The sequence below is a fragment of the Mesocricetus auratus genome, unplaced genomic scaffold (genome assembly GCF_017639785.1).
Source record: "Mesocricetus auratus isolate SY011 unplaced genomic scaffold, BCM_Maur_2.0 Super-Scaffold_100676, whole genome shotgun sequence".
Lineage (NCBI taxonomy): Eukaryota > Metazoa > Chordata > Mammalia > Rodentia > Cricetidae > Mesocricetus > Mesocricetus auratus.
The window spans coordinates 104106515-104134457 of NW_024429266.1; the positions used below are offsets into that span (position 1 = coordinate 104106515).

Below are 27943 nucleotides of genomic sequence, written 5' to 3' on the forward strand. Positions count from 1 at the left end.
TAATGGATGACAGTATATTACTTTTATTCGCAAAACATTTTATTATTCAAATTATCATGTTTTTCTGTTACTCTTGAACTACAATGTTTACTAGAAAAAGAGACAAGATTTTAACTAAGGAGTAGCTCTATTAACCTTACTCAAGCACCAATGAGATAGCTTGGTTGGGAAAATGTATGTGGACTGCAAGGCCTAACCTCACTTATTAGGTTCATGGGGATTCTCACCAGTGTGAAAGTTTTCATGATTTTGAAGGACAATGCAACATGGAAAGACTTTACCACACAGGTTACATTCATTGGGTTTTTGCAAGTATGATTTCTTTCAGGATTGTGAAGATGATTGTTCTATACAAAGTCTTTTTCACACTGAATACATTCATAGGGTTTGTCTCCATTATGAGTTCTTTCTTTTATTTGAAGGGGACTGCTACATGTAAAGTCTCTGCCACACTGATTATATCCATAGGGTTTCTGTCTAGTATGACATCTTTCATGACTCCGAAGATGACCTTTACGTGCAAAAGCTTTACCACACTGGTTACATTCATAGGGTTTCTCTCCAGTATGACATCTTTCATGCCTGTGACGATTGCTGCTACATGCAAAGGCTTTACCACACTGATTACATTCATAGGGTTTCTCCCCAGTATGAATTTTTTCATGAATAAGAAGATGACTCTTCTTTGCAAAGGCTTTACCACATTGCTTACATTCAAAGGCTTTCTCTCCTGTATGGCTTCTTTTATGGATGAGAAAATTCTCCTCCAGTGCAAAGGATTTAGCATGTTGATTACATAGATAGGGATTCTCTCCACTATGTCTTCTTTCATGACTGAGAAGATTACTCTTCTGTGCAAATGTTTTACCACACTGAGTACATTCATAGGGTTTCTCTCCAGTATGAATCCTTTCATGACTTCGAAGATTACCCTTTTGTGTAAAGGCTTTACTGCATTGATTACATTTATAGGGTTTCTCTCCAGAATGAATTCTTTCATGGCTGCGAAGATCACTCTTCTGTGCAAAGGCTTTACCACATTGATTACACTGATAGGGTTTCTCTCCAGTATGACTTCTTTCATGACTGAGAAGATTGCATTTCTCTGCAAAGGCTTTACCACATTGACTACATTCATAGGGTTTCTCTCCAGTATGAATTCTTTCATGAATGAGAAGCTTATACTTGTGTGCAAAGGCTTTACCACAATGATTACATTCATAGGGTTTCTCTCCAGTATGAATCCTTTCATGCCGGTGAAGATGACTCTTCTGTGTAAAGGCTTTACCACATTGATTACATTCATAGGGTTTCTCTCCAGTATGACTTCTTTTATGTATTTGAAGATAACTGGAACATGCAAAGGCTTTATCACATTGAGTACATTCATAGGGTTTCTCTCCAGTAAGAATTCTTTTATATATTTGAAGATAACTGGGAGTTGCAAAGGCTTTATCGCATTGGTGATATTCATATTTTTTTACTCCAGAATGAGTTCTATGTACTTGATAAATATTGTGACTTGTAGAGACTTCATCACTTTGATTATATTCATAGGGTTTTTCTTCCAAATGAGTTCTTTGGTGTACTTTAAAAAAGGAATCATATTTAAAGGATTCATCATGTTGATTACATTCATAGAGATCCTCTTCATTATTGGTTATTTTGTGTGTTTGAAGATACCTGTGATAGCTAAAGTCCTTAATACAAGACTCAAGATTATCACTTCCTCTTCCCAAATGAGCTTTTTCACATCTTTGAAAAGAACTGGAAGAACTCAGAGTTTCAGCACAGTGATTGCATGCATACCATTTTCTTATACTGTGAGTCACACTACTTGTGCAAAGTGAACCAGTAGAGACAGAAGAATTTCCATCATCCTTGTTCTCATAAGGTTGTTCTTCAAAGTGAGAGCACAAACTGGTATCACAGTCATCATGTCTGCTTACTGTGGGGACTACAACATATCTTCTGACTGTTCTGGAAAAAACAGAGGTATAATTCTTTCCATCTCCCAGATACTCACATGGCTTGTATCCAGAGTGGCAAATGATATGCCTATTAAAGGAAGAATAACAAATAAAAGGTTTTTACTTTACATTCATATAGTCTAACATTTTGTGCCTCAAAGACATGGTATATAGACTCAGGTCTCTACAAGATGAAGTCCTTGTCTCTCACAAAGTGCTCCTCTCACTAAACTATGGTAAATAATCACTTACTACAGTATATGAACACTAGCTTCAATATGGAATATTTACTTATAAAAAATCTTGGAGATACTCTAATTCCCTTATCAATTATTGAAGGGCATAGTTATTCTACAACTGATTGAAACTGTGACATCTGTTATGGCATTGTTCCCATTTCTTGTCCTTAAAGCAATGCTTTCCATACTCCTGACATTGGAGTATATGATGTTATGAGAATTAAACCATCACATAGCTGTGTTAATTTACCCTGATGCTTTTCTTTAAAGTTCAGGGTATAGCAACATTTATCCCAAGGTATATATGTATCAGTTTGCACATGAAAATTACCTTCCATGTCTTCTAGAACTTTGACTATGTTCTTCAATATTGTCGTCTTCCCATTTGTAACCTAAAATACAGTACCAAAAAAATGTATGTGATATATTACTGGAAATTAGGCACAATTGAAATCTTCTGTGAATCGTTGAACAATTCCTGATTTATTCACTAGATTTTACCTCTTTCACATTCAAAATCACAGAAGAGCAACAATCTCCCCTTTAGTTAAAAACTGAGAGAAAGTTCACATTCCTACCTATAGAAGTGAGGTTCCAATAGGTCTCCAGCATCACATCTTTGTAGAGACTCTTCTGGGAAGGATCCAGCAAAGCCCACTCTTCATGAGTAAAGTTCACATGCACATCCTCATAGGTCACTGCGTCCTAAAATATCCCATAGTGTACATAAGAGAAATGGTGAGACTGCGTTGCAAAAGTGTACTTCATTGAGAATATATTTACATAATTCATTGTGTTCCATATATATTATGATAGAGGTCATAAAGTACCAAATGCAGTCCCCAACACATTTTAAAGAGAAACAGAAAACTTATGCCTTCCATTTCTGTGCCCATAAAATATAATAGGCATTGCAGGAGAAATGCCTAGTAATATGTACAGACAGACATGCAAACTGATTAACACTATTGTACATCAGCAAAATTTTATCAAAATTATTAACTTCAAAAAAGGATAGATAATGTGGGTATTGGTGGTGCCAACCTTTAATCCCAAACCTAAGGAGGCAAAGACATGTGATACTCTGTGATTTCTAAGCCAGCCTGGTCTGTGTAGAGCTTTCCAGAACAGCCAGAGTACATAGTGAGAACTTGTCTCAAACAGACAAACACATTGAAAGCACTCAGAAGCTCACTCTAAAGTCCTCCATAGAGTTAAAACATTCACCCAATTCTATACTTCTCAATCATAAATTAGAGTGACACCTAGTAAACTGGAAGGTTAATAATTCCTAGGAAGGAATGCATGTTTAGTAAGTTACTGACTGACAGATCAAAGAGTTCTCAAAAACATTAGTAAACACTGATTGTAAAAAAAATAATAAAAAAAGATGGAGTTATAAAGATGTGTCAACAGACAAGATAACCCATTGCTTCTGAAGAGGTCCTAGATCAGTTCTCTGCACTCACTTGTGTTTACTATTAGTATCACCAGGTCAAGACAATTCAAAGCTCTCTTCTGACATCAGTAAATACCAGGCAGACAAGTGATAGTCACTCACAACCGTCTGTAACTATAGCCCTAAGGGATTTGACTCGTTCTGGTCTGCATGGGCACCAGGCCTACAAAGTGTACACTGGCATGTAATTAGGCAGAACAGTCATACATAGAAAAATTATAGTTAATATCCTAATAAATCAAAGAGAAAAAGGGGGCCGAAGATGTACCTCAGTTGGTAGCATTCTTGCCTAGCACGCATGCATCCCTCATTTCAACTCGTGTTCCATAAAGAGAATAAGGGCTGGGATGCCTGTAATCACAGCACTTGAGAGGTAGAGGTAGTAGGATCAGAAGCTGAAGGTTATTCTTGGGGACATAGGAAGTTTGAGGGTAGTCTGGGCATAATGCTCTTAGAAATGAAACACAAAAAGAATCACAAAAGAATGTCCCAGGAGAAAGTAGAGCAAAATATATGGGACACAAGTTACTAGAGTGTTATGGAAGGCCACAAATCTGTCATAGGTGACAGAAATGGCAACCTGGGTGTGGGAACTGAACTCAGTATTCTGCAAATTTCATATGCCCACTTTCCACTGAGCCATATTTCCAGCCCCTAGAAACTGTTCAAGGACAATATGGTTTCAGTTTCTGAATGTTATTACCAGAAGAAGACATATTTGTCTTGAAGAGGAAGACTTGAACTTCCTGCATCTGCCTCCAAAATACTAAATGACAGATGTGAGCTCTCATGCTCTCTCAATTCAATGTACTAATTAAATCAAACTACAATACAAAGATATATTGTGAATTCATGGAGAAGGGCAAAAATACAGTGAAAATGACATTCATTTTTAAAATCTTCTAACCCTAGCCAATGGAAAGTCTAACCTTGTAACAGGCATCATCACCACTTGGTCTCCCACTGGCCTAGAAAAACTCTGCATTTTATTTCCCAACAACACACTGTAGAATTTGCACAGCACGTCCAATACGAGATCTTGGTCCTATAATGACAAAATTGTTTTGTGTTTTTGGAGTGTGGTCTCAGTCTATGTTCAGGTCTGGCCTCAAGCTAATGGTGATCCTTCTGCTGCAACTTTTCAAGTGCTGGGACTGTGAGTCACTATGACTGGCTCAAGGAAATTCTCTCTAAAATATCACTCAGTGGCAGACTATCAGCACATCATGTGTGAAGCACTTTGGCTTGGTCCATAGCCCACAGGGGAAAATGTGACCCCATTGCCCATCCAATATGCTCATAAATGTATAAAATGCATGCAAGGCTCTTCAAACCAAAATTACTTGAAAAGAGATGGGGAAGGGCACTGCTACCATGATGACATTTCAATTTCTAACAGTTACTCTCAAAACACAAGGGCACCCTCATTTGTAAAAGAAACACTACTTCAGCTTAAATCAAATATTGGCCCTCACACCCTCACACGCTGATAGTGGGAGGTGCTGATACCCCACTTTCAATAATGGACAGGCCATCAGGACAAAAGTAAACAGAGAAATACTGAAATTACTGCCTCAGAGAAGTATTGCTGCCATGCTTCAGATCCCAACACTGAAGACTAAGAAATAGGTTCAAGAGTTCCTCAGAGCAGATGAACATTGCATCCTCTGGATATTAGAGATTGTAGGAGTGGCACAAAAGTGGGCTCTGAGCCCCTATTTTGGGCTAAGTCTAAACAAAGGCATTTAAAGCTTTAAAAACAGTTCTGACTTCTGCACCAGTCATAGAATTTCCATACGTCTCCAAATCTTTTCATCTGTGTTTCAATGAAACAAAAGACAAAAGGGATTTTAACTCAAGCTTTGGGGCCATGGAAATATCCTGTGAGATAAATGTCCAAATGATTGGACAGATAGCCACAGGTTGGTCCACCTGTCTAAAAGCAATGGCAGGTACTGCTAGTTTAATGAAAAAAACAAACAAGTTAACTCTCAGTCAAGATCTTATATTGACAGTAAACCATGATGTGGTTGAGGCCCTCATCTGATGAGCACCAGACCCTACTACTGACCCAACCAAGTCTAATTTGAGAAACCCACTGCCATCAATTCAGCTACCCTTTTGCATGACACAGATACTCATCCATGACTTTCAGGAGATAAAATGAAACCAGGTACCTTGGAGGATCAGCAGTTCCATTAATTGAAGTAATTTGGACCATATAGGGAGAGATTTACCCCCTATAAGATTATGTTTGAGAACTGCCCCCCCAGGTCTGTTTCTCAGGATCAGAGACAAAGAGTTGGCACAACTTTATTTTTTCAAGGTACTCCACTCCACCATAATGGTTATTCATTGGCTATCCAAGAAACCCAGGTGACCCTGAGTCTACCACCAGTTTCCCCTTGTTCCAGTGCAATGATACTGTCTAGGTCAAGCGAGTAGGTAAGGACACTAGACCTAACCTGGAAAGGAGCCTAAAAAGTGATTCTTTCCATTCCTGTGGCAGTGAAGATAGCTGGCATTATACCATGGACCCACTACATCCAGGTCAAGAAAGCAGACACTGCAGATGCTGCCAAATGGAGTGTCTCTGGACATGGAATCCATGAAAATTAATGTCTCTTTGGGTCCCCAAGCCCTTCCACTTCATATTCCTCAAACTCCTCCCAGTCTTACATTTGGCATGAATACACAGGGTCATGCTCCAACCTCCACAGGCCTTAGGCCTGAACCTGGGAACTAAGAAAGACAGACACAGAGAAGGTATTACCTAATTTGACTGCAGATCAGCAACTCATATTCATTTTGACCTTTGTTCTCTGAAGCCTGATGGGGATGCTTCTCTTATTGGTCGATGAATAAAACACTGTTTAGTGTCTAGCCAATAGAAGCAGGAAATAGGACTAGGAGATAAGAATTCTGGGAAAGGTAGGCAGAGAGAGACTGCAAGGAGACGCCATGTAGTCACCAAAGGAGTAACAGGTCTGGGCATTCTCTGGTAAGCCAAGACCACATAGAAATACATAGATTTATAGAAATGGGCTAATAATTAAGACAGAGCTATCTAATAAGAAGCACTAGTTATTGGCCAACAATTTAATAATTAATATATGTCTCTGTGTGCTTATTTTGGGGCTGAAGGGTAGCAGGACCTGGTGGAACAAAAGAAAAACTCTAGCAACAGAAGCCCACTTTAGCCGGGCGTTGGTGGTGCACGCCTTTAATCCCAGCACTTGGGAGGCAGAGGCAGGTGGATCTCTGTGAGTTCGAGGCCAGCCTAGTCTACAAGAGCTAGTACAAGAGCTAGTTCCAGGACAGCCTCCAAAGCCACAGAGAAACCCTGTCTCGAAAAACAAAAACAAAACAAAAACAAAAACAAACAAACAAAAAAAGAAGCCCACTTTAAATGTCTGGTTGTATTAAAGAAAGGAAAGATATGGAGGTTTATATTCATATAGAAATACAGTCTATGATTCTGGTTGCCTGAGACAAGGGAGTCTCCATTACAAAAATTAGGTTTGTGAAACTGAAGCCTATAAACAAGATTCTGGCCTTTGGAACACACACACACACACACACACACACACACACACACACACACACACACACACACACACACACACACACACAAAACCTCCAGATTCAGACTCTATATAGCAAGGAGACCTGGGGATGGAGTTAATCATTCCTAGCCAGAAATTGGCCAGAATTATGGGTTATGTTTAAACACCTGGCCCCTTACATACTACATAGGGATAGGAACTCACCAGACTGATAGAACTCACTATGACTGGGGGTAGCCAAATTAATGTCATCAGGATAACAACATTACTGAGCCCCTGAGACTGCATGGTGGGCATGCAGCAATGGCTTCACTAAATGTGCCTCTTCTGATGCTTTCCAAACTAAGTAGACAAGTTGATCAGGATCAGATGGTATTAAACATTTCCATTTCTGAATTAAATGAGAAGTTAGATTCTGTGGGAACAACAGACATTGGCTGGAGGCCCACTTCCCCATCAGCCTGGGAGCACAGGCAGTTGTAACCCCCGCAGAGAAGACATGTTTACTAAAAACATGTTTACTAAAACAATCCATTGCCTGTAAGTAATGTTTACTGGAGCAGTAAGTTCCTGATAAGGGCTCGCCCACACCCTGACCTTGACCTTTTCCAAAGACTAACGGCCTCTTCCTGACCCCCCACCGCTGCCTCTGGTGTCAGGGTATATAATAACCAGCCAGGGTAAGAATGGAGCGAAGCCTTCTTGAGGAGCCTTCTTGAAGCTTTCTTTGCACCACCGACGGGTCTCTGTGTCATCAATCCCGACACCCCCTGCACATTCTCGGACACAGGCTGCACAGCTGCGGGCACAGCAGATTTCCTTGCAAAAATGGTCCTACAAAACTATAAAGACTTCTTATGAGATAAAAGAAAGTATGTATGGCTTTGGAAGAAATCTGATGTTCTAATTATCAGGAGTAATTAGAAATATTGCCCAGTTTGAGGAAATAGTTGATATCAGTTTCTGTTTTCTTGGTCCCCCTGGCTAACTACTTTGCTATCAGTACTGACTGTGCCTATAATTCTCATTCTGATTGGATTGATGGTGGGGGTCCTGTATGTTAAACTAAAGCAAGATGTGTTCATGATTTAATTCACTCACTCAGTCCAGTGGGGAATGTAACAGCCCAGATCTCATTAGGCACAACCGACTCAGTGAAGGCAGTGCCACTCAGACTGTAGAGCTCAGCAGGTAAACAACACCATCTGCCAAAAATACAAAGAAAGGCCTAATGCATCAAAGTCCACATTTATGGGAAGTCTCTAACTGTACTAACCTTGCTTTTTAGTCTGCTTCTGCTTCTGATGAACTGTTCTTGTTACCTGAAACGTCAGTTGAGAACATGGTTTTTGTACTTAAAAGCTCATCCTGAAATAGGCTCAGGACTAAACTAGAATCCAGAACACCCTAGTGTAGTAACAGGCCAGCTAATAAAGATTTCCTATTGTGTTAAACCCATGTCCCAGAAGTCTACTTTTGTGAATACCCGTAACAAACTCCTCATGGAACTTTCTCAAAAGTTGATCACCTACTCAGTCAGACACAAAGCATGTCTCAACAAATACAAGAAAACTAAAATAACTCCCTCCATCTTATCAGACTACAAAAGATTAAAGCTGGATATCAGCAACAGCAGAAGAATTACATTGCTTATAAACTCATGGAACCTAAACACCTCTCTAGTAAGTGAAAAATGGGTCAAGATAAAAATAAATGAAAGACTTTCTAGAAATAACCATATTAAAAAACAGATGTTTTCTCAAGAAATCAGTCTACTACTCTTTCTTTCAGCCTTACTTATTCCAAAGAACATGTACAGAATACAGAGAGATAATATGTCAAAATAATACACAAAAACTTGTCTTAGTGACTTTTCTATTGCTGCGAGGAAGCACTATGACAAGCCAACCCCTGCAATAGAGAGCTTTTAATTTTGGGATCGATTATAGTGACAGAGGGTTATTTAATTATTATCTCAAAACAAAGCTTCACCATAGGCAGGCATGGGGTTTGGTGTTGCATCCTAACACAGGCACATAGGCAGAAACACTTGCTTTGTACTGGTCTTTTGAAACCTCTAAGTCCATCTACAGTGGCACACCTATACAAACAAGACACACCTACTCCACAAGGTTGTGCCTCCTAATTTTATACAATTAGTTCCATTAATGGAGGACCAAGCATTCAAAGATAGGATCCTGAGACTGTAAACCATGAGAGAGAGGAAGAGGGAAAGAAAGACAAAAAGGGAGACAGAGAGAATGAGAGAGACAAAAGGAAAAAAAACATTTCCTCCAGGAAGAGGGAGGGAAGCTGGGCAATAACTTTCCTATGCCCTCTAAGAAGAGATTAAGCATTTTGAGATCTACAAACTAAAGTTTAAGTCCATATCTTTTCTCTGAATGAATGGCATTATCCCTTTTTTCTCTCTATACCCAGTTTCCTCAGAGTGCCTGGGAAATCTTGGATTAGGTCTGGTGGGAGCAATGAAGGTAGTCAATCCTTTGCTGTGGTTAAGTGTCACTGCTGTTGATGATGCAATGAGGAAGCTGCATTTCTAGTGCCACACAAAGTTACTAAGGTTTTAAATTTGATTTAACTATTTTAATCAGTTGAAATCTGAAAGTCTTCAATTAAAGTAACATGGAGAGTCAAAAATCTGTCTGATCACAGCCCAGACCATACTCAATTCAGATAACATGGGGCTAAACAGTATCTTGTGTCTGGAGACTGAGAAGGTGAAATACCTGGATGACGACGGATTTCCACAGTACAACTGTGTGGTAAGACATATGGATGAACTCAACTGTTTCTGGTTGGGGCCATGGGATTCTTTCTTGTTTCTTGGCTGTGTGGGGCCTACCTGCCTAGGCCAAAGGTGACATCTCCTATATTCATGGTAAACTAATTAACCAGCTTTTTAAAAGCTGTAACTGTGTACATTTAACTTCTGAAAAGTATGGTCCTACTTGAACTTGTACCTGATGGATGATGGGCTCTCCTTACCCCTGAGTTGGGCTAACCTTGAGTAGAAAGAGACCTCATGGCTTGCTGCCGTTCTGGTTATTATGTCAATGTTATACTATGACAACACAGAATTTGCACTGCCAATTCAAAAAAGTTCAATAAATAGTCTGGCAATTAAAATCCGGGTATGGTGGCACAAGCCTTTAATGCCATCACTTGGGATGCAGGCACAGTGAATCTGTGTAAATTTATTCAGTCAACACATAATTGAATACACAGTACACACACTGACATTCTATGACTTCAAACTCTGAATGCAAGTGCAATGAAGACTACCTTCCCTGGGGGTTAGCAGCACACGTTTTTAATCCCAGCACTTAGGAGGCAGAGGCAGGGGGATCTCTGTGAGTTTGAGGCCAGCCTGTCCTACAGAGCTAGTTCCAGGCAGCCATGACAACCCAGAGAAACACTGTCCCAAAAACAAACAGCAAAACAACAGAAGACTTTAGCGTCCATAAAAAAAAAAAAAGAAATCAATATAACAGAAAACTTAGAAATAAAATCACAATTAAAACAGTATCGATTTTAACAAGTAAGGCCAGGAAACCCTGTAAGTCTGGCCTCACTGACACATGTGACTGGAGCGCCCCGGCATGTACATGCACATGTTTTAATGACACAGATTTAATACCCTGCACAAAACTGCAGATGGATACTACACCTGAATTTTCAGTGACAAATGCAGAACTTCTAAGAGACATTGGAGAAAGTAGGTCTCTCTGAGTTAGCCTTCCATGAGCACATAAAAGCAGTTCACAGGTGCTTTGAAGAGTGAGATCAACAAAGGCATTTCTATACCTACCCAGGCGCCTGCTCCCCTGGCTGTGTAGTGACATCATTCAGTGCCTACAGGTTCCTGAACAGCCCAGGAGCTACAGTAACAACTCCTTCCTTCTGAAAGCAGAGCAAGTGTGTCCTGCACTGTCACCGCAACAATGACGTTTCCACAAAAGTGGTGCTGCTCCCCACGCACAGAGCATTCACAATGCTTAGAGTCTGGCCTCTGGCTCCAACAGCTATGGAAAGAACCACACCATGTCCCGCGGCCCCTCCCCATGTGGAGACCGCTGCCCTTTGCTCATCGTGGTGCAGATTCCCAGCTCGCCCATCTCTCTTCACTGCTCCTGCCAGGAACGCCTCCCTCAGCATCCGAGCTCCTAGCTTGCAGCATGGTAGAACGGAAGTACTCACCCCCATTCTGATTTGCAGTCCACCTGGAGGCTCTGAGTGGCTATTGCTCCCTGAGTGACAGCGGTCCCCTCCCTTAGGGGCACAGTACTGCACAGAGGTTACCGGCTCTGGCTTCCACCCCGGGTACACAACTGTCTGAATCTGCAGAGATTGGCACTGCCGCAGAACTTGTGTCTGGACTGCAAAGTCTGATAACCACAGCTTCTCAGGCTGAAGGGCCTGGTCCACTTGACTCGTTCAGGAGGCTAGTTCAAGCACGGGCCCAGACCCTGCCATGCCTGCTCTTGAGTGAAGATGAAGAACTAGCTTTCCCTTGGTGCCTCCATCAGGGCCTCTGAGAAAGCCTTGGGTTGTCCTTGGACCCAAAAGTCCATTTCCACCTCAACAAACCAAAACACAAATGAAAATGGAAACATAAGGGTTAATGCATGGAAGGGAGGGGCATAGAGAGAAAGGCTAAGTAGACCTCTTAATAGGGAGTAAGAAATTACTGACACCAAAAGTTCATTTTTAAAAAGCCTTAATTGATACACCTTTAGCTACTCAAATTACTAATTTCCCACATGAATTTAGAGGTGAGCATGGTGATGTGTAGAGTCCTTGAATCCTACCACAGGGAAGGTTGAGGCAGGAGCATCACAAGTTTAAGGCCTGGTATGGCTACAGACAAAATTGACAAAAAAAACTTGGGCAACTTAAACAGACCCTGCATAAGTATAACTTTTTGTTTACTCCACAGTGGACAGGTGCTTCACAAGCATGGGAGGGGCTCTGTAATGAGTACCCAGTATTCTCTAGCCCAAACATGAAAATAGAGCTAATACAACCAATACATTGATACGGTAGGATTTGAAGGGAGGGAAGTAACTGGAACCAACTAGTTGGCTGAGTAAGTGAAGGCACTTGCAATCAAGTCTAAGGGGCCGAGGTCAATACCCAGAAGAGAATCCATGCCTCCAACCTGCCCTCTGACCTTCACACATATGTGTTGCATATGTGTTCACACAAGTCTCAATGACCCAAATTCAGAATTTGTTAAAAGAAAACGGACAATGAAAAACAAAAAGCACCAAAACTAAAAAATCCAGTGCACTAACCAGTTATGTAGTAATATGCCCACTGACCAAAATGGAACTCCTTCGCCACACTGCCTGGATGACAACAGGAAGTAAAGCATCCATAGTTAGCTTCCTACGAAGTTATCAAGTTATCTCTGCACACCTTCCCTAGGGTAGAACAGGAACAAATGAAGAGTTTTTCATGGAAATTCCCACCTTTTAGGCACTATGTTTTGGGTTCAACAAATAATTACAAAGAGTTGGCAAAGAGAAGAGAAATGAAGGCAGAAGACAAAGAGCTGGTAATCAAAAGAGGAAGAATCATGAACACAGGGCCTGTAAAATCAAAAACTTTGCAGGATGCATGAAGAGTCTGTCTTTGTGATATGGATGTTGCCTCAGGCCTGCTCAGGCAGTGCTAACACAGTATCCAGACGGAGTCAGTTCTACTGCAATCCATTCATTACTGAGCACTTTTGTGACAGGAAGATTTTATTATGGACCCTTCTCACATCTGAGAATCTAGGATCTCAAGAGTGGGCCATTCACTACCCATCTGAACAGTGACTCCCACAGGGGCTAAGGTGGTGGATGTCATGTATGAGTCTCGACACAGCTGTGCTGTGCCTATGACATTTATGTATGTTATTGACTTCTCCATACAGGTGCCAGGTACATGACAGCCACCCATAGTCAAACTCCTATTTGGTGTTGTATAGATATGGTTCATGTGCCAGAGGGTTTGACTTCATGCCTTCCATCTGACAGACCCCACTCTCAAGTCCTGAGATTCACCACCAGGCATCATCATTCTGCTGCACTGGCTTGTGCCCTCCATATTCTGGACTTTTAAAACACAAGACAGGCCACCATTTCCTGAGTGCTGTGCAGGTAAGCCACTCACGGACTGTCAGGTGTTCTGTGCTGTATGAGATGATCAAATAGGAAAGTCACTCCAATCTTAGGCCAGTGGCAGCAGGAAGGTCTAGCCTTTGAAGAACTGAACCTTAAATAGCTGTCCAAAGGCACATTTATTGATTGTTACAGAAAGTTTATATTTGGGTAAAGAAGTTCTGTTGTATAATACGACTTTAAAATGTGTTACAATTGTTAATGCTGTGGAACATTTATTAATGATGCAAAGATGTGTTGCATTCTTTTATGTTGCAGTTGCTTAGCTCTGTGAAGCTGTGTAATTTGATCTTTCTAAAACAAATGATTGGTCTAATAAAGAGCTGAACGGCTAATAGCAAGGCAGGAGAAAGGACAGGCAGGGCTGCAGAGAGAATAAACAGAAAGAGAAAAAGAGAGAGAAGACCAAGGAGCAAGAAAAATTAGGAGAGGAAGACACCAGGGGCTAGCCACCTAGCTACACAGCCAACCTTGGAATAAGAAATAATGAAAGGTATAGAGGATAAAAATTAAAAGCCCAGAGGCAAAAGGTAGATGGAGTAATTTAAGTTAAAAAAGCTGGCTAGAAATAAGCCAAGCTAAGGCTGGGCATTCATAAGAAATAGTAAGTCTCAGTGTGTATTTATTTGGGAGTTGTGTGGCTCCCAAGAAACAAGGGGAACAAAGATCAAAGAGTAAACAAACAAACAAAAAACCCAATTGCATAGTTCCTCATATCAAAGTACCAAAGCCCCTGATCTAATTTATATTTTGCTGAAGAAAAGCATTAAACCCTGCCCCTTTAGAACTTATTGTATACTGTTTACAGCACCCAATAATGCAAGAGCTCCAGGTGTGCCAGAACCACCTCATGACTAAAGTCATGCAAAGGCTTTAATACTGCTTAAAAAACAAGAAGAACAACAAAAACAAAACAAAAAACCAACTCTATAAAGCACAGAAAACAAGTACTGTTTTCTACCCTGATTTCTTCAAGATCAAAGTAATTCTTCAAAACAACTATTCATTAAGAAGCTTAACTTAGGTACAGTGGAAAAAACTATATCATTCTGATGTTTTTCCCTAGAGACAATGATTCTACTAGATTTCCACTACAAGGAGCATCTCTTGCCTCTGAGGGGAAGTGGTACCTTGCTCCTCTCCTCAGCCCTGCTGTGCTCCTAGACCTGTCACTTCAAGACTGGAGGTTAAGTGCATCCATCCACAGTAATAGGCGAGTCACTGAAAGCTCCATCTGATGTATAAGAGAGAGTAAACAGTCGTCCATCCTGGCTAGAAACTGTCAGTCAGCAGAGAACGTCCCTTCACAGAAAGACAAGAGTGCTGCTTTGGAGGGAAAATGAGTCAGGAGAGCCAAGACACTGGAGATGACTTTCCTTCTCCTTTTAAAGTGAAAGATACTTAGAAATGAGAAAGGTTGAAAAGCAAATACAAGCTGGGCGTTGGTGGCGCACGCCTTTAATCCCAGCACTCCGGAGGCAGAGGCAGGCGGATCTCTGTGAGTTCGAGGCCAGCCTGGTCTACAGAGCGAGTTCCAGGACAGCCTCCAAAGCCACAGAGAAACCCTGTCTCAAAAAAAAAAAAGAAAAGCAAATACATTTGCAAATATATGAACTCCCGATAAAAAAAAAAAAAAAGAAGTTTAAAAAAGGAACCTTTCCAATAGAGAAAGGTGAAAGAAAGTTTTAAAAAGACATCTTCACAATAGAAAAAGGTGAAGGAAAAGAAATTAAAAACAGGAATTTTCCCAGTAAGAAAATGGGAAACAAAAGGAATTTTCTCAATAGAAGGGAAATGTTTAATTGTGAACCTATTGCACCACCATACAAGGGAAAAGAGGAATGGTGGCCAAGGGTCACCTCCACAGGTGTTTCTAGTTCCTCTGCAGCAAATGCCCTCAAATGATCAATTTGCACAGTGCTTTGTTCAGACTGACGAAACCTACAGACATAACAGATCTCAGGTAATTTAAAGAAGCAGTGGTGGCATATGGCATGCATTCACCCCAGGTATGACAGATTTTAAGTAACTGGGCCACAACGAATAGAATTATACCACAAGACTGGAAGGACCCTCATGACAGCTATCCTAGAAGCTGGTCCTCAATGACAATGACTCACCTGATGGAGAGAAGCAACAATTGCTCGATGAGCATCATTGGGCTTACTTACAAAGACAGGTACAGTTTGATGATGCGACTATTGTACAATGTGTCTAGCAGCTTCAAGGGCTTGTGAAGAACCAGGAAGGAGAAGTACCTCATTGACAAAAATTACACAAAGTTCGGGAGAAGCTTACACTGATATATTTTTTTTTTAACCAAGAAGAATTTCAGCAGTATATAGAGCTGATCATGATGTTAGGAAGGTTTTGGTTGAGTCTTTGGCTTTTGGGAAGGCAAATACAGAAGTCAGAAATCCATAAGGCCTTTGAAAGCTCAAGTAGCTCCACTAGAGGAGTAGATTAGAACCACTGCTGACACTGGATCTACTGTTTACAATGTCAATATTATCAGGCAGGCCTTGGCAGGTCTTTGATCTCACAACACTCCATGTTTTAACTGTGGTATACTGCAGTATTTAAAAAAGGACTGTCAGCAAGCAAGAAATATTTCTCTTGAAAGTAATCAAGGAAAAGGGTCTCAATGTCTGGGAGTCTGTAGGAGGTGTGGAAAAGCTACACACTGAAGGTAGATCAGTCAGAGATGTTCAAGGCAACCTTTTATCAGGAAACCAGATAAAGGGCTCAGCTTAGGGCCCAGGAATAAATAACACAAGGCAACAATATCCTGCCACCAATGGTATGGTACATCAACAGAGTATCAGGGGAAACTTGGACTCAGTTTGGGAGATTTAATGTATGCTACTTCAGGAAGTTCTGCTTTGGATTTAGCAGTAGGTAAACATATAACATCTCTACAAATTCCTTGTTTATTGTTCTCTTCCCCCAGATAATGTAAGAATGATTGTGGCAAAAAGTACTTTAACATCTCAAAGATTTATTGTACATACAGGAATTATAGACAAACATTACTAGGGGGAAATTAAAGTTATAGTTTATGTAAAGAAGACTATCCAAATAGAAGCTGGTGATAAAATTGCCCAATCATGGAATCCCAGCTGCCTTTTACAAGAAGTTTCTATTCAACTTTTAGGAATTGGAACATTATCTCATGTAAAGCGAAGTACAGAATGGATTAAACACATAAGACCTGAAGTACAGGAAGGGATATTAAAGCCATATGAGGCTGATATAGCCATGAATTCATGGGAGAGAGATTTGCTTCAACAATGGGAGCTTAAATTAATATTCCTGTGATTTCAAAAACAGCTGGAAAAATATTTAAATGGGATAAATTACTAGAAAGGTATTGGAAAGAATTATAGGGGAAAGCCATAGGCTATGCAAGTTGTCCAAAAGCAAGTAAGGACAGGAATTGGGGATCCAGGTTTGGAGTAAGGCCCAGTCATAAACTCAACAGCTCTACCTTTAAAGTGGTTAACTAATAAGCCTGGGTGGAGCAACAGCCCTTAAAAAAGAAAAATTGCAGGTGCTTGAGTAACTAGTACAGGAACAGTTAGATGCTAAACACACTGAGGAAACCACAGGTCCTTGGAATTCTCCTGTTTGTAGTAAAAAAAGAAATTTAGAAAATGGTGAATGTTAACTGATTTGAGAACTGTAAACAAAAAATTCAACCCATAGGTCTTTTATAGCCTGGGACTCCTTTATTTTCTTTATTGCCTAAAGCTTGGCCTATAATAGTTGTAGTTTTAAAAGACTGCTTTTTCACTATTCCATTGCAAGAATTGGAAAGAGAAATACTTGCTTTTACAGATCCTACTTATAATACACTCAGCCAGTAAATTGATATCACTGCAAGATTTTTCCTCAGGGAATGTTAAATAGTCTGACTTTATGTCAATATTTTGTAAATCAACCACTAGAAATGATTTGTAAACAATTCCCTCAGTCTATTATTTATCATTATATGGATGGTATCTTAATAGATACCTCTGATATGAATATCATTGTAAAGGTGTTTGCAGAGGTACAACAGATCTTACCTCAATGGGGACTGGAAATTGCTTTTGAAAAAATTCAAAGAGATTCTCTTAATTATTTAGGAATTAAATTGAGTAAACAGAGAATTTAGCAGCAAAAGGTACAGATTAGAAGAGCTCAATTTTACACACATAATGAGGTTCAAAAATTACTCGGAAATAGTAATTGGTTGCAGCCTACCATTGGAATGTCTACTCAAGAATTAAGTAATTTGTTAAAATTTTTGCAAGGTGTTTAATGGCTGAAACAGAAAAGGAGCTGGCCCACATAGAACAAAAAAATGCAAAATGCCTGCATAGATCAATCAGATTTTACAACGGAGTGTATTTTGGTCATTTTACCTTCTACACATTCCCCTACTGAACTTACTATGCAAAAGGAAGATAATATTTTAGAATGGATATTTTTAGCTCATAAACAAAGAGTAAAAAGTTAAAAACGTTATACAGAAAAGGTTTCTGAATTATAAAAGGAAGAATAAGACTTAGTCAATGTCAGAAACAGACCCAGTTGAGATTGTAGTACCTTATACTAATATTGAAATTATGCCATTGTGGGTAACTAATGATGACTGGCAAAAAGCTTGTAGCAATTATTTAGGAGAAGTCAACAATAAATTGCCCCAAAGTAAGAAACTTCAGTTTATAAAAAGAACTGAAATGCATACTTACAAGCATAGTGGAAAAAGGGACTATTTCTGGGAATCTTTTTTTTTTTTTTTTTTTTTTTTGGTTTTTCGAGACAGGGTGTGGCTTTGGAGGCTGTCCTGGAACTCGCTTGGTAGTCCAGGCTGGTCTCGAACTTACAGAGATCCGCCTGCCTCTGCCTCCCGAGTGCTGGGATTAAAGGTGTGCGCCACCAACGCCCGGCTATTTCTGGGAATCTTAAGTTCTATATTAATGCAAATAAATCAGGGATGGCTGGGTATAAAGTAGGAAACATAAAGTAATCCAAAGTCCATATGCTTCAGTCCAAAAATCAGTTTTATGCCCTTCTAAATGTTTTATTAGACTTTAAGGAATCTCCTAATATAATTACTGATTTTCAATATGCACAAGGGGTTGTATCAAAATGCTGAACTTATTCCTGCTAATTCAGAATTAACTTTAATAATTTATACAACCACAATGGGCAATCTGAGAAAGGAATTGTCCCATTTATAATATCCATATTTGGTCTCATACTGGATTGCTTGGGCCATTAACAAAAGGGAATGAAGAAATTGATCAAATATTAATAGGAAATGTATTCAAAGTTTCAGAATTTTGTAACAAAACATCATGTTCATAGTATAGGCTTAAAAAAAATTTCTGTAACCTGGCAAGAAGCCAAAGAATTTATTAAAAAAAAAAAAGCTGTCCTAATTGTTCTTTGTATAATCAAATTATTTTACCTGCAAGAAGTAATTCTATGGGCATTCAAAGAAAAGAAACTCAACAAATGGAGTTGTTTTATTGAGCAGAATTTGGATAATTAGAATATATTCATGATACTATTGATACATACTCTGAATACTCTTGGGCATCTGCCATAAGCTCTGCAAAGGCCGACTCTGTGATTACACATTTACTAAAGACAATGGCTCTAACGGGTATACTGATTCCTATTGAAACTGGGAGTGCTCCTGCTGTGTCTCCAGTAGAGTGAGACAAGTTTTTTGTGTTACAACATAAAACCCAGTAGAGCAGCACCACACATCATACAGGACAAGCAAGTCTTGAAAGATCCAATCAAACTCTAAAAGAGATACTTATAAAACAGAGGTAGATTACAGAGATAGAGTCAGGCATATGTTTGATCACACCAGAGACCATAGTTAACTGGGATAAAATGGGGCAAGCAACATCTTATATCTGGGTACAGAGAGGAGTGTGATTTGTACCTGATGCAGGATGGGAATGCCTCAGCAGGGAGCTGAGTCAACCTTGAGTAGAGAGCAACCTTGTGGTTTGCTGCCTTTTTGGCTATTATGTTCACTGTGGTTTTCAAAAACAAAGAATTTGAGTTACCGTTTCAACAGTCCAATAAAAAGTCTAACAATTTATTCTACAAGAAACAGAAAACTGATGACATCATCATGAATGACAAAATGAACAACACAAAACTGAATAAATAGCACACAGTGACAATGATACCAACTGACTTCAACATTTAGTATACAGCTGGAATAAAGACTATACTATTTGGGAAAGAACAGAGATCATCAGAACTTGAGAGGAAACAGAAACATAAAACTGTAATTAAAATAGTCAATTTTGAAAAAAAGAAAGTTATTTGAATGCATGTTAAACATTAATGTAATTTTTGAAAGGTTATATCTGATTTTTTTTACCAAAATAAATCTGGAGAATAAAAAAAATATAATAAAAAAAGGAAAAAAAAATCATAAAAAAAATAGTCAATTTTGACTGATGAGGACAGGAAACCCAGTAAGCCTGGCCTTACTGACACAGGAAGATAGGACCATCGTGGCATCTGCATGCAAATGTGTTCATGAGAGACTTTATGCCCCGCACAGAATTAACTGCAGATGGACTCTACACCTGAATGTTCAGTGCCAAGTGCAGAACTTCAAGAACACACTAGAAAAACTAGGGTTCAGGAAGTTAGCAAATCGCTTTTCCCTGCCAAGAGTAAAAGCATCTGAGGTTCACTACATGATTGTGCCAGCAGCAAGGGCGCTTCCACCCTGCTCCCCATGCTCTGAAAACTGCAACAAGGGAAACTAAGTGACTCAGAGGTCCAGCTTCCCACAAAGAGCTAAAAATCTCAGGCAATCAAACAGTATGGCACCAGACACTAAGTCTGCCACAGATTCCCATCAATAACCCCTACCCCTGGATGGATTCTACAAGGGCTCCTAAGGCTTCCCTGGTTTGTGGGGACTGTGGCCCTTAACTCACCATGGTATGGATTCCAAGTTCACCCGCTCTCTCTCCTCACAGTTGTTGGCAGCAGACCACAAGTGAACACACAGGAACATCAAAGCCTCCCACAGCCCCTGCACCACTTAGACTGATGCATGGAAGACTGGAAGTGCCTTCCCCATTCTGACTATGGGTTAGCCTAGCCGGTCTGCCAGGTCACTGATTGGCTAGTCAGGTCTGATGACAGGGACAGAGTGCTATGTAGACACACAGCACACTGGAAACAAGCCCTGGCTTTCACCCCAGGAACAGAACTTTGCAGAGATTTGCCTTGTAGAATACTTGTGGGGGCCTTGGCAATTTGATCCTACATTCTTCCTGCACTCAGTAGGCACCTCCCCTTCCTCGTCCCGGGCACAGGGTCTCTAGAATACACAAGCCATTAATCAATGTGCAGTGAAGTAATTCCGTCTCACAGCTGAAAGGGATTCCAGCCAAATTTAAAACACCTAATTGATATTCACCAGGATTCAGCAATTCTAAGAAGGTTCACCTATATTGTCTCATACCCCTCAGCTGCATGCTGGCAATCAAAACAATATACCTTCCCAGTTTTCTCTGCTGGCACTGGCCTATCATGCCAGCATTTGGGAGGTCGAGACAGGACATCAAAGGTCTATGACACCAAAGGCGAACAATTAGTGTCACAAAGGGGAAGGTGACCAGGGTAAGGATATGAGAGATGTAAAACTAAATTTGAGATCAACACGTCTTCCATAAACTGAGGACTCATGCTTAAGTTTCTTAAGATGCACAGCTCTGATACCTCATTTATAGGTGGAGAATGAGACAGTCAATGGAAAGATAATTTAGCGATGTTGGAAAAAGCAATACAAGATAACACCAGACAGCGCTCACAGTGGCCATGAAGAGCCTGGTTCCCTGGACTCCTTCATGATGCTCACTCAGGCACTGGACCAGACCTGCCCAAGTCTGCCCTACGGTAGGACCCAAAAGTCATGTTCCATTGGTGCTTTCATCATGGCAACTGGGAAAACCTTGAACAGACCAGGCTCCCAAAGCCCAACCTCAACCTACACAAACAAAAACACATCTGAAAATGGAAACATGCGGATTAATGCATGGAAACAAAGGGCTTAGAAAAAAAGACTAGTAGAGATTGGAGGTGGACTTCACATAATAGGGAATAAAAAAATATTAATGACACAAAAAGGTGACTTCAAAAACTGCAATTGATATACCTTTAGCTATGATACTTTTAAAAGAAGGCTGATTCAAACTGTTAATTTCTCACATGAACTGAGAGCTCGATGTGGTGGTGCATCCTTGAATCCCACCACAGGGAAGGTTGAGGTAGGAGCATCACCATCACAAGATTAAAGCCTCGTGTGACTACAGACAAAATTGACAAAAAACTTGGGCAACTTAATCAGACTCTGCCCAAATTAACTTTTCGTTTAATCTCAGTGGACAGATGTTTGCCAAGCACTGATGTGCTCCAGAACAGTACCCAATATTCTCTAGACCCAGAATGAAAATAGAACAAGTACAACCAATATACGCAGACAGGTGTCAGAAGAGAGGGTTATAACAGGAACCAGCTTGTTGGGTCAGTGAATAAAGGCACAAGCAACCAAGTCCGAGGGCCTGAGGTCAATACCCAAGAGAGAACCCACATCTCGAACTTGCCCTTTGACCTTCATACACGTGCTCCGGCATGTGTGTTCACACATGTCTCAGTGGCCCAAAAAATGCACCAAAACTAAAACATCCAGCAAAACAACTAGCTACGTTGTAGGTCAACAACTAACCAAAACAGAGCTGCAGAACACCGCCAGGATGTCAACAGGGATCAAAACCTTCACAGTTCACTTCCTGCCAAGTCATCAAGTTATCACTGCAGAGTTCCCTCAGGGTGAAATGGGAACACATAGTTTTTCACAGCAATACTTATCTCCTAGATGTTTTACTTTGCATTAAACTACTACCTCTACTCCAAATTGGCAAAGAAAAGTAATAGAAAGATGGAAAGCAAAGAAATTCATAAGGAAGATAGAATGCAGCATCTGTCAAGTCAGTCCTTAGCAGGATGCACCAAGGTCTTCTCTGTGTCTCAGGCCTGCTCAGGCAATGCTTACACAGTATCCAGACTAAAGACTGAGTCTGCTCTATGGCCATCAGCTCATTATAGAGCTCCTCTCTGTTGGTCACAGTCTATTGTGAACGCTTCTCACCTCTGAGAATATGTGATCTTAAGGGTGGGCTATTCAACACACATCTGGGAAGTGACTCCCCATGAGGCTAAAGTGCTAGACTATGTATGAGTCTTCCTCACTCCTGTCCTGTGCCTGTGACATTGACATATGCCACCGGGGTCTCCAGAGACATGGAGAGAGGCAAGAGCCGCACTTGGCCACCCTCCTGCTGTGGTAATGTGTAGATGTGGGAGAGGCGGATACTCGCATGCTTTCCATCTGACAGACCCCACTCTGCAGTCCCGAGATCCACCACCAAGCATCATCACCCGCTGTGCCTGTACTGTCACCACCCAGGACAGACCACCTATTGTGAGGGCTATGTAGGTAATCCACTCTGGGACATCTCTTACCTGGCAGGGAAGTGATACCTTGCTACTTTCCCCAGCCTGATAGATGGTTTCTTTGACATCTGGGAACAGAAAGTAGTGTGTGGTAGAATGAAGTGTTTATTTAAATTTTATTATACATGTCTACATGTATGTTTGTCCTCCACATCTGTGAAGTGTCCTCAGAGATGAGAAGAGGCTTGGTTGATCTGATGGGACTGGAACTGCAGACAGTTGATGTTCACCATGTGGGGGCTGGGAATTGAACCCAATCATTTGGAAGAACAATCAGCGCTCTTTACCCGTGGAGCCCTCTCTCCAGCCCAGGTAGAATTAAGTTTTCAAAACGGCCTGCAATGAAAGGTTTTTACCTAATTTTGACTCCTAAGTTGCTCCTGGAAATAAAAATTTAGTATTACTTATCTGAACAAAGGGCTGGAGAGACGGTTCATCGTGCTAAGAACCACTGGCTGCTCTTCTAGAGGAGCAGATTTCAATTCATTAAATCCACACGCCAGCTCAAAACCATCTGTACTGCAGTCCCAGAGACTGTCACATCCTTTTCTAGGTTCTTCACAGCACTGAACGCATGTGGTCACATGCTTCACACACCTGCAAACACCTTTGTGCACTAAGATACCTCCTTGGCCTAGCCTTTCCAATTACAAGCAACCTTTATTCTTTGTTGTGTGGCTGTGTTGTATTCTTGCTAACATGAAACTAACAATTAGATCAGGGTGGCCCTGAACTCAGAGGAATTTGTCTGCCTCTGTATCCAGAGTACTGGGATTAAAGGGATGTTAACAGCATCTGTTAACAACATTGAGCTGTAGAGAGGTGACTGAGTAGACAGATAAAGGGCATTAAGGGGGTGCGAGAGCTGAGTAAATGCAGGAAGTTAAAGTGTGTGAAAAGGTGGGTAAAGGATGATGGGCTTGATGTCCTTGTACTTGATCTTCCTACCCAGCTTCCCGATGGCTAGGAATTCTGACTCTGTTGATGCCCAGGAACCACACAGTGGAGAGTGAGAAGCAATTCACACAAGTTGTTATTTGGGCTTCACATGGGGACCATGACATGGGCATGCCCCTCACCACACAAGCTAGTCAACAAATAATTATCATTTCAAAAAATAAAATATATCGGCATTCTCATAAGCAAAGCCATTTATACCCTGAAACTTGGCAATGACCTAGCTTCAGTTTCCTTCTTCAGTGCTGTGATCAAAGGTGTGCTCCACAACCCTACGCCCCTACCATACAATTCCTAAAACAGGAACTCAAGCTCACCAAAATGCGGTTTATCAGTAATTATTTCAGGGGTAGTATGGGATTGGCCACTCCTATTAAACAGTATTAAACAGAGCTGCCTTACTTGTATTTGCTTATGTCATCATGCATAGAAAAGGTGTGGTACCCCTAACCTACATCCCCAGCACCCCAGTACCATGTCATAGTTACCCAAAAACCACTAAGACTCAACACAGAAAGAAAAAGAGATTTTCCGCTTATGAACATAGATGCAAAACTTGTCAGTAAAATATTAAGAAAACAAATCAAAGGACACATCAAAAAGATCATATACCCATAATCAAATCCAAGACAGGGAGGGCTGGTCTGGATACAAAATCAAGAAATGTAATCCACTATATAAACAACCACAAAGAAAAAAACTACATCATCACATTAGATGGAGAAAAGGCTTTTGACACAATAAAAGTTCTGAAGAGATAAGAGATACAAGGAACATACCTAATCAGAATAGAGCCATTTCCAACAATCTATAGGCAGCATCAAATTAGATGGAGAGAAGTTAAAAGTTATTCACCTAAAATCAGGAACAAAACAAGAACTTCTATTCTCACCATGTCTACTCAATATAGAACTGGAAGCCTTAGCTAGAGCAATAAGACAACTGAAGGAGATAAATTGGAAAGGAAGAAATCACAATATTTTTATTTGACGATAGTAAAAACGGCAATCCTACCAAAAACAATCTGCAGATTCAATGCAATCCCTATCAAAATCCCAACACAATTCTTTACAGAACTTGAAAGGACGACTTTCAACTTCAAACGGGACAACAAAAACTCCAAGAGAGCTAACGCAATTCTGAACAATCAAAGGCCTGCTGGAGTGCTCACCATTCCAGGCTGCGCGCTGTACTACCCAGGTATATAATAAAAAACCGCGTGTTGTTGGCATAAAAACAGCCACATCGAACCATGAAATAGAAGTGAAGACCCAGACATGAGCCTACACGCCTAAGAACATCTGGTTTATATAAAGAAGCCAGAAATACGGGAAAAAAATACAGCATCTTCAACAAATGGTGCTAGACGAACTGGATGTCTGCACTGAGAAGAATGCACATAGACTCTACCCATCATCCCGCACAGAACTCGAGTCCACGTGTGTAAGACAACACGCGCCTGCCCGGTGTGAAACGCTAGCTGCTGAGTGCTGTATGCTTACACACAAGTCACGGCCAAGGCCGTGTCTGGATCCTCTCACCTGCCTAACGTGGGACAACCAGGTTTGCAGGGACCAACATGAGGGGTTACCCAGTCAGAAATTTCAGTGGCTCAAGCTAACCTCCCCAAACCCACCAACTTGGTTTTCCTCATTCACATGGTAAGAGTCAATGCATACTGGGAAAGTATACAGAAGGCACTTACAGACACTTCTACAGGTCAAATACTTACTCTCCAACCTAGCTGTTGCCTAGCCTATTTTTTCCCTGAAGAGTACACAATAAAGTAATCCTTGTATTCTGGTTTTAATGGAGTGGGTAGCTTTAGAAGTACGTGACACTCTGAACTTTTAATAACGAAGGAGGTTGAGTCAGGAGGACAGCAGGGTCAATGCCCCACGGGTATAAATACTGGGATCAAGGCCAAGAAAGTCAACATAACAAACCTTGTCTTAAATCTAGAAGGTGCAACTGTTCTGGAATTAATGTGCCGTCACAATAAGAAGTCATGCCACACACTTAGAGATTAACTGAGAAAAACTCTTCAGTATTCACAAGTCTCCAGCTTTACTAAAAACACAAAGAGGGGGTTAACAAGGAAAAGATTTGCTAATGTAAATACGCCACGGGCTTACGCATTCCACACACGATGTCCACCTGGAGAAATGCTGCTTACTGCCCTCCTGCTACCATGGCTTCCTCAGGAGCACCTGCCCAGGGTGGCACCATCACAGAGGGGTGGGCCCTATTACATCAACCACAAATAAAAAAATACCCTATAAGTCTGCCTACAGACCAGTGTGACTCTAGAGTAAGTCAAGCTGATCAAATGTAGCCGGCACACCTACCAAGTCACCTCTCAGTCCCGAAAGACAGACTTTTAAGCAAACCTCACCTCTCTTAACATTGTCTTTTCAGCATGTGCTTGTGCATGCACACATACAAAGTTTTGAAAATCTGTCACGTTTAGGAATGGAGAGACATCAGCTCTTGCAGAAGACCTGGGTTCTCTTCCCGGCACTAACATGGTGGCACACCATCACCCCTAGAGTCTCATGCAGGAGATCAGATGCCCCCTTCTGTCTTCTGTGGGCACAAAACACACGTGGTGAACATACACATATGCAGGCAAGACACTCATACATGCAAAATACGATTATAGGAAAAATAGAAACACATACTCTCATATTTCTTATAGGTCACCATAGACAAATGAGTCAGAAATACACAGAAATGTGACAAATATCTGCATCCAAAACTATAACTTTGTAATTCAAGGTCTCAAGAAACTTGGTAAAAGGAGAGAAAATCCATGATTGTAGACAGGAAGCCTAAATATTATTTTAGTATAGAATATGAGCTATGGATTCAGCAACACTCCAGTGAAAAGTCCAACAGTTTTTCCTACCAACAACAGAAAAATGATGACAAAAGGTCATCACGAATGGAAAAGTGATCAACACAGATTAGGTAACAGCACACACAGTGACACCATCCGACTTCAAAACGTCCCACACTGCTGCAATGAGACCGCGCTGTCCGAGGAAGACTCAGGCGATCAGCAGACCCTACGCGAACACTCGGGACTAAGTCACAACAGCGCAGTGGATTCTGACACCCGAGGCCGGGAGCCCGGGCAGTGTGGCCGCCCCGGCGTCCGCAGCAAAAGCGCTCCCGACGCGGACTCTGCGCCCGGCACCGAGTCCACGCATGCGCTCCTGAGCTGAGCGCTCGGCGCCCAGGGCACAGCGTCCGGGAGACGCTGGGGACGGCAGCGCGCTGCGTGGTGACGTCACGTGCGGCCCGGCCGCGCACGGCCCCCACGCCCCGTCCCGCGCGATTCCGCCGCGGACGAAGACGATCAGAGGCCTCGGGACCGGCGGCGGCGGCGGGGACGGCGGGGCTCACGTGACCGCAGGCCCGGGAGGCCCCGCAGCGGCTCCGCGGCCCCTCCCCGCGTGCGCACGGCGGCCCTCGCTCACCATGGCGGCTCCGCGCTCGCCCCGCGCTCCTCACAGCTCCCGGCGGCGGCTCACAGCGCGGCCCACGGAACGCGAGCGGCTCCCCGGGTCCAGGGCGGGCGAACTGCGGCATGGCGGACCGGAAGTGCCCGCCCCGCTCTGACTGACGGTGCGATGGCGGGCGCTGATTGGCCGGTGTGGCCTGAGTGACGGGCGCAGCTCCCTCAGGGACCGAGAGTGAAGGGTGCAGAGCCTGGGTTCCCGGCCCCGACTTCGCCCAGGGCAGAGCTTCCTGGACCCGCAGGGCGGGCGTGGATCTCACAGAGCGCGGGGCTGACCGCAAAGTCGTCCTGCGCTTTCCCGCTGAGTGAGCTCCTCGCACGCTTCCCCTGCGCTCAGGGCCGGGGTCTCAGGCCGGGCAGACGCCGGCCCAGGCTCTGCACTCTCCCAAATGTCCCTGTCTGTCCACCTGTGCCTCTCCCTTTCCATGAGCCGTCCTGTCCTTTCCTGTTTAAGTTCTTTTCTTTTTAAATCTGGTGCCTAAGCCAGGA

At 41.8% G+C, this 27943-nt stretch overlaps 2 protein-coding genes across 2 annotated transcripts in view; both read right to left on the reverse strand.

Annotated features, from left to right (window-relative positions):
• On the reverse strand, positions 1–27240 carry LOC101837548 (zinc finger protein 431). The gene is made up of 4 exons (XM_040738012.1): positions 26327–27240; positions 2788–2914; positions 2541–2601; positions 1–2058 (listed from the first exon to the last, which is right to left on the reverse strand). Exons 1-4 carry the CDS (start codon positions 26456–26458, stop codon positions 348–350), a joined length of 2031 nt encoding a protein of 676 aa, XP_040593946.1. The 5' UTR covers positions 26459–27240; the 3' UTR covers positions 1–347.
• Positions 1–27943, reverse strand: part of LOC101834311 (zinc finger protein 665-like) — a 135354-nt gene that overhangs the window by 70262 nt on the left and 37149 nt on the right. The window lies entirely within an intron of this gene.

Coding starts and splice junctions, on each gene's coding strand:
- LOC101837548 (XM_040738012.1), bottom strand. CDS start 26,458: ATGTTAGTGCCGGGAAGAGAACCCAGGTCTTCTGCAAGAGCTGATGTC. Junction 2,915..26,326: donor AAAAGACAATGTTAAGAGAG/GTGAGGTTTGCT, acceptor GGGATATTTTAG/GACGCAGTGACCTATGAGGA. Junction 2,602..2,787: donor TTGGAACCTCACTTCTATAG/GTAGGAATGTGA, acceptor ACTGTATTTTAG/GTTACAAATGGGAAGACGAC.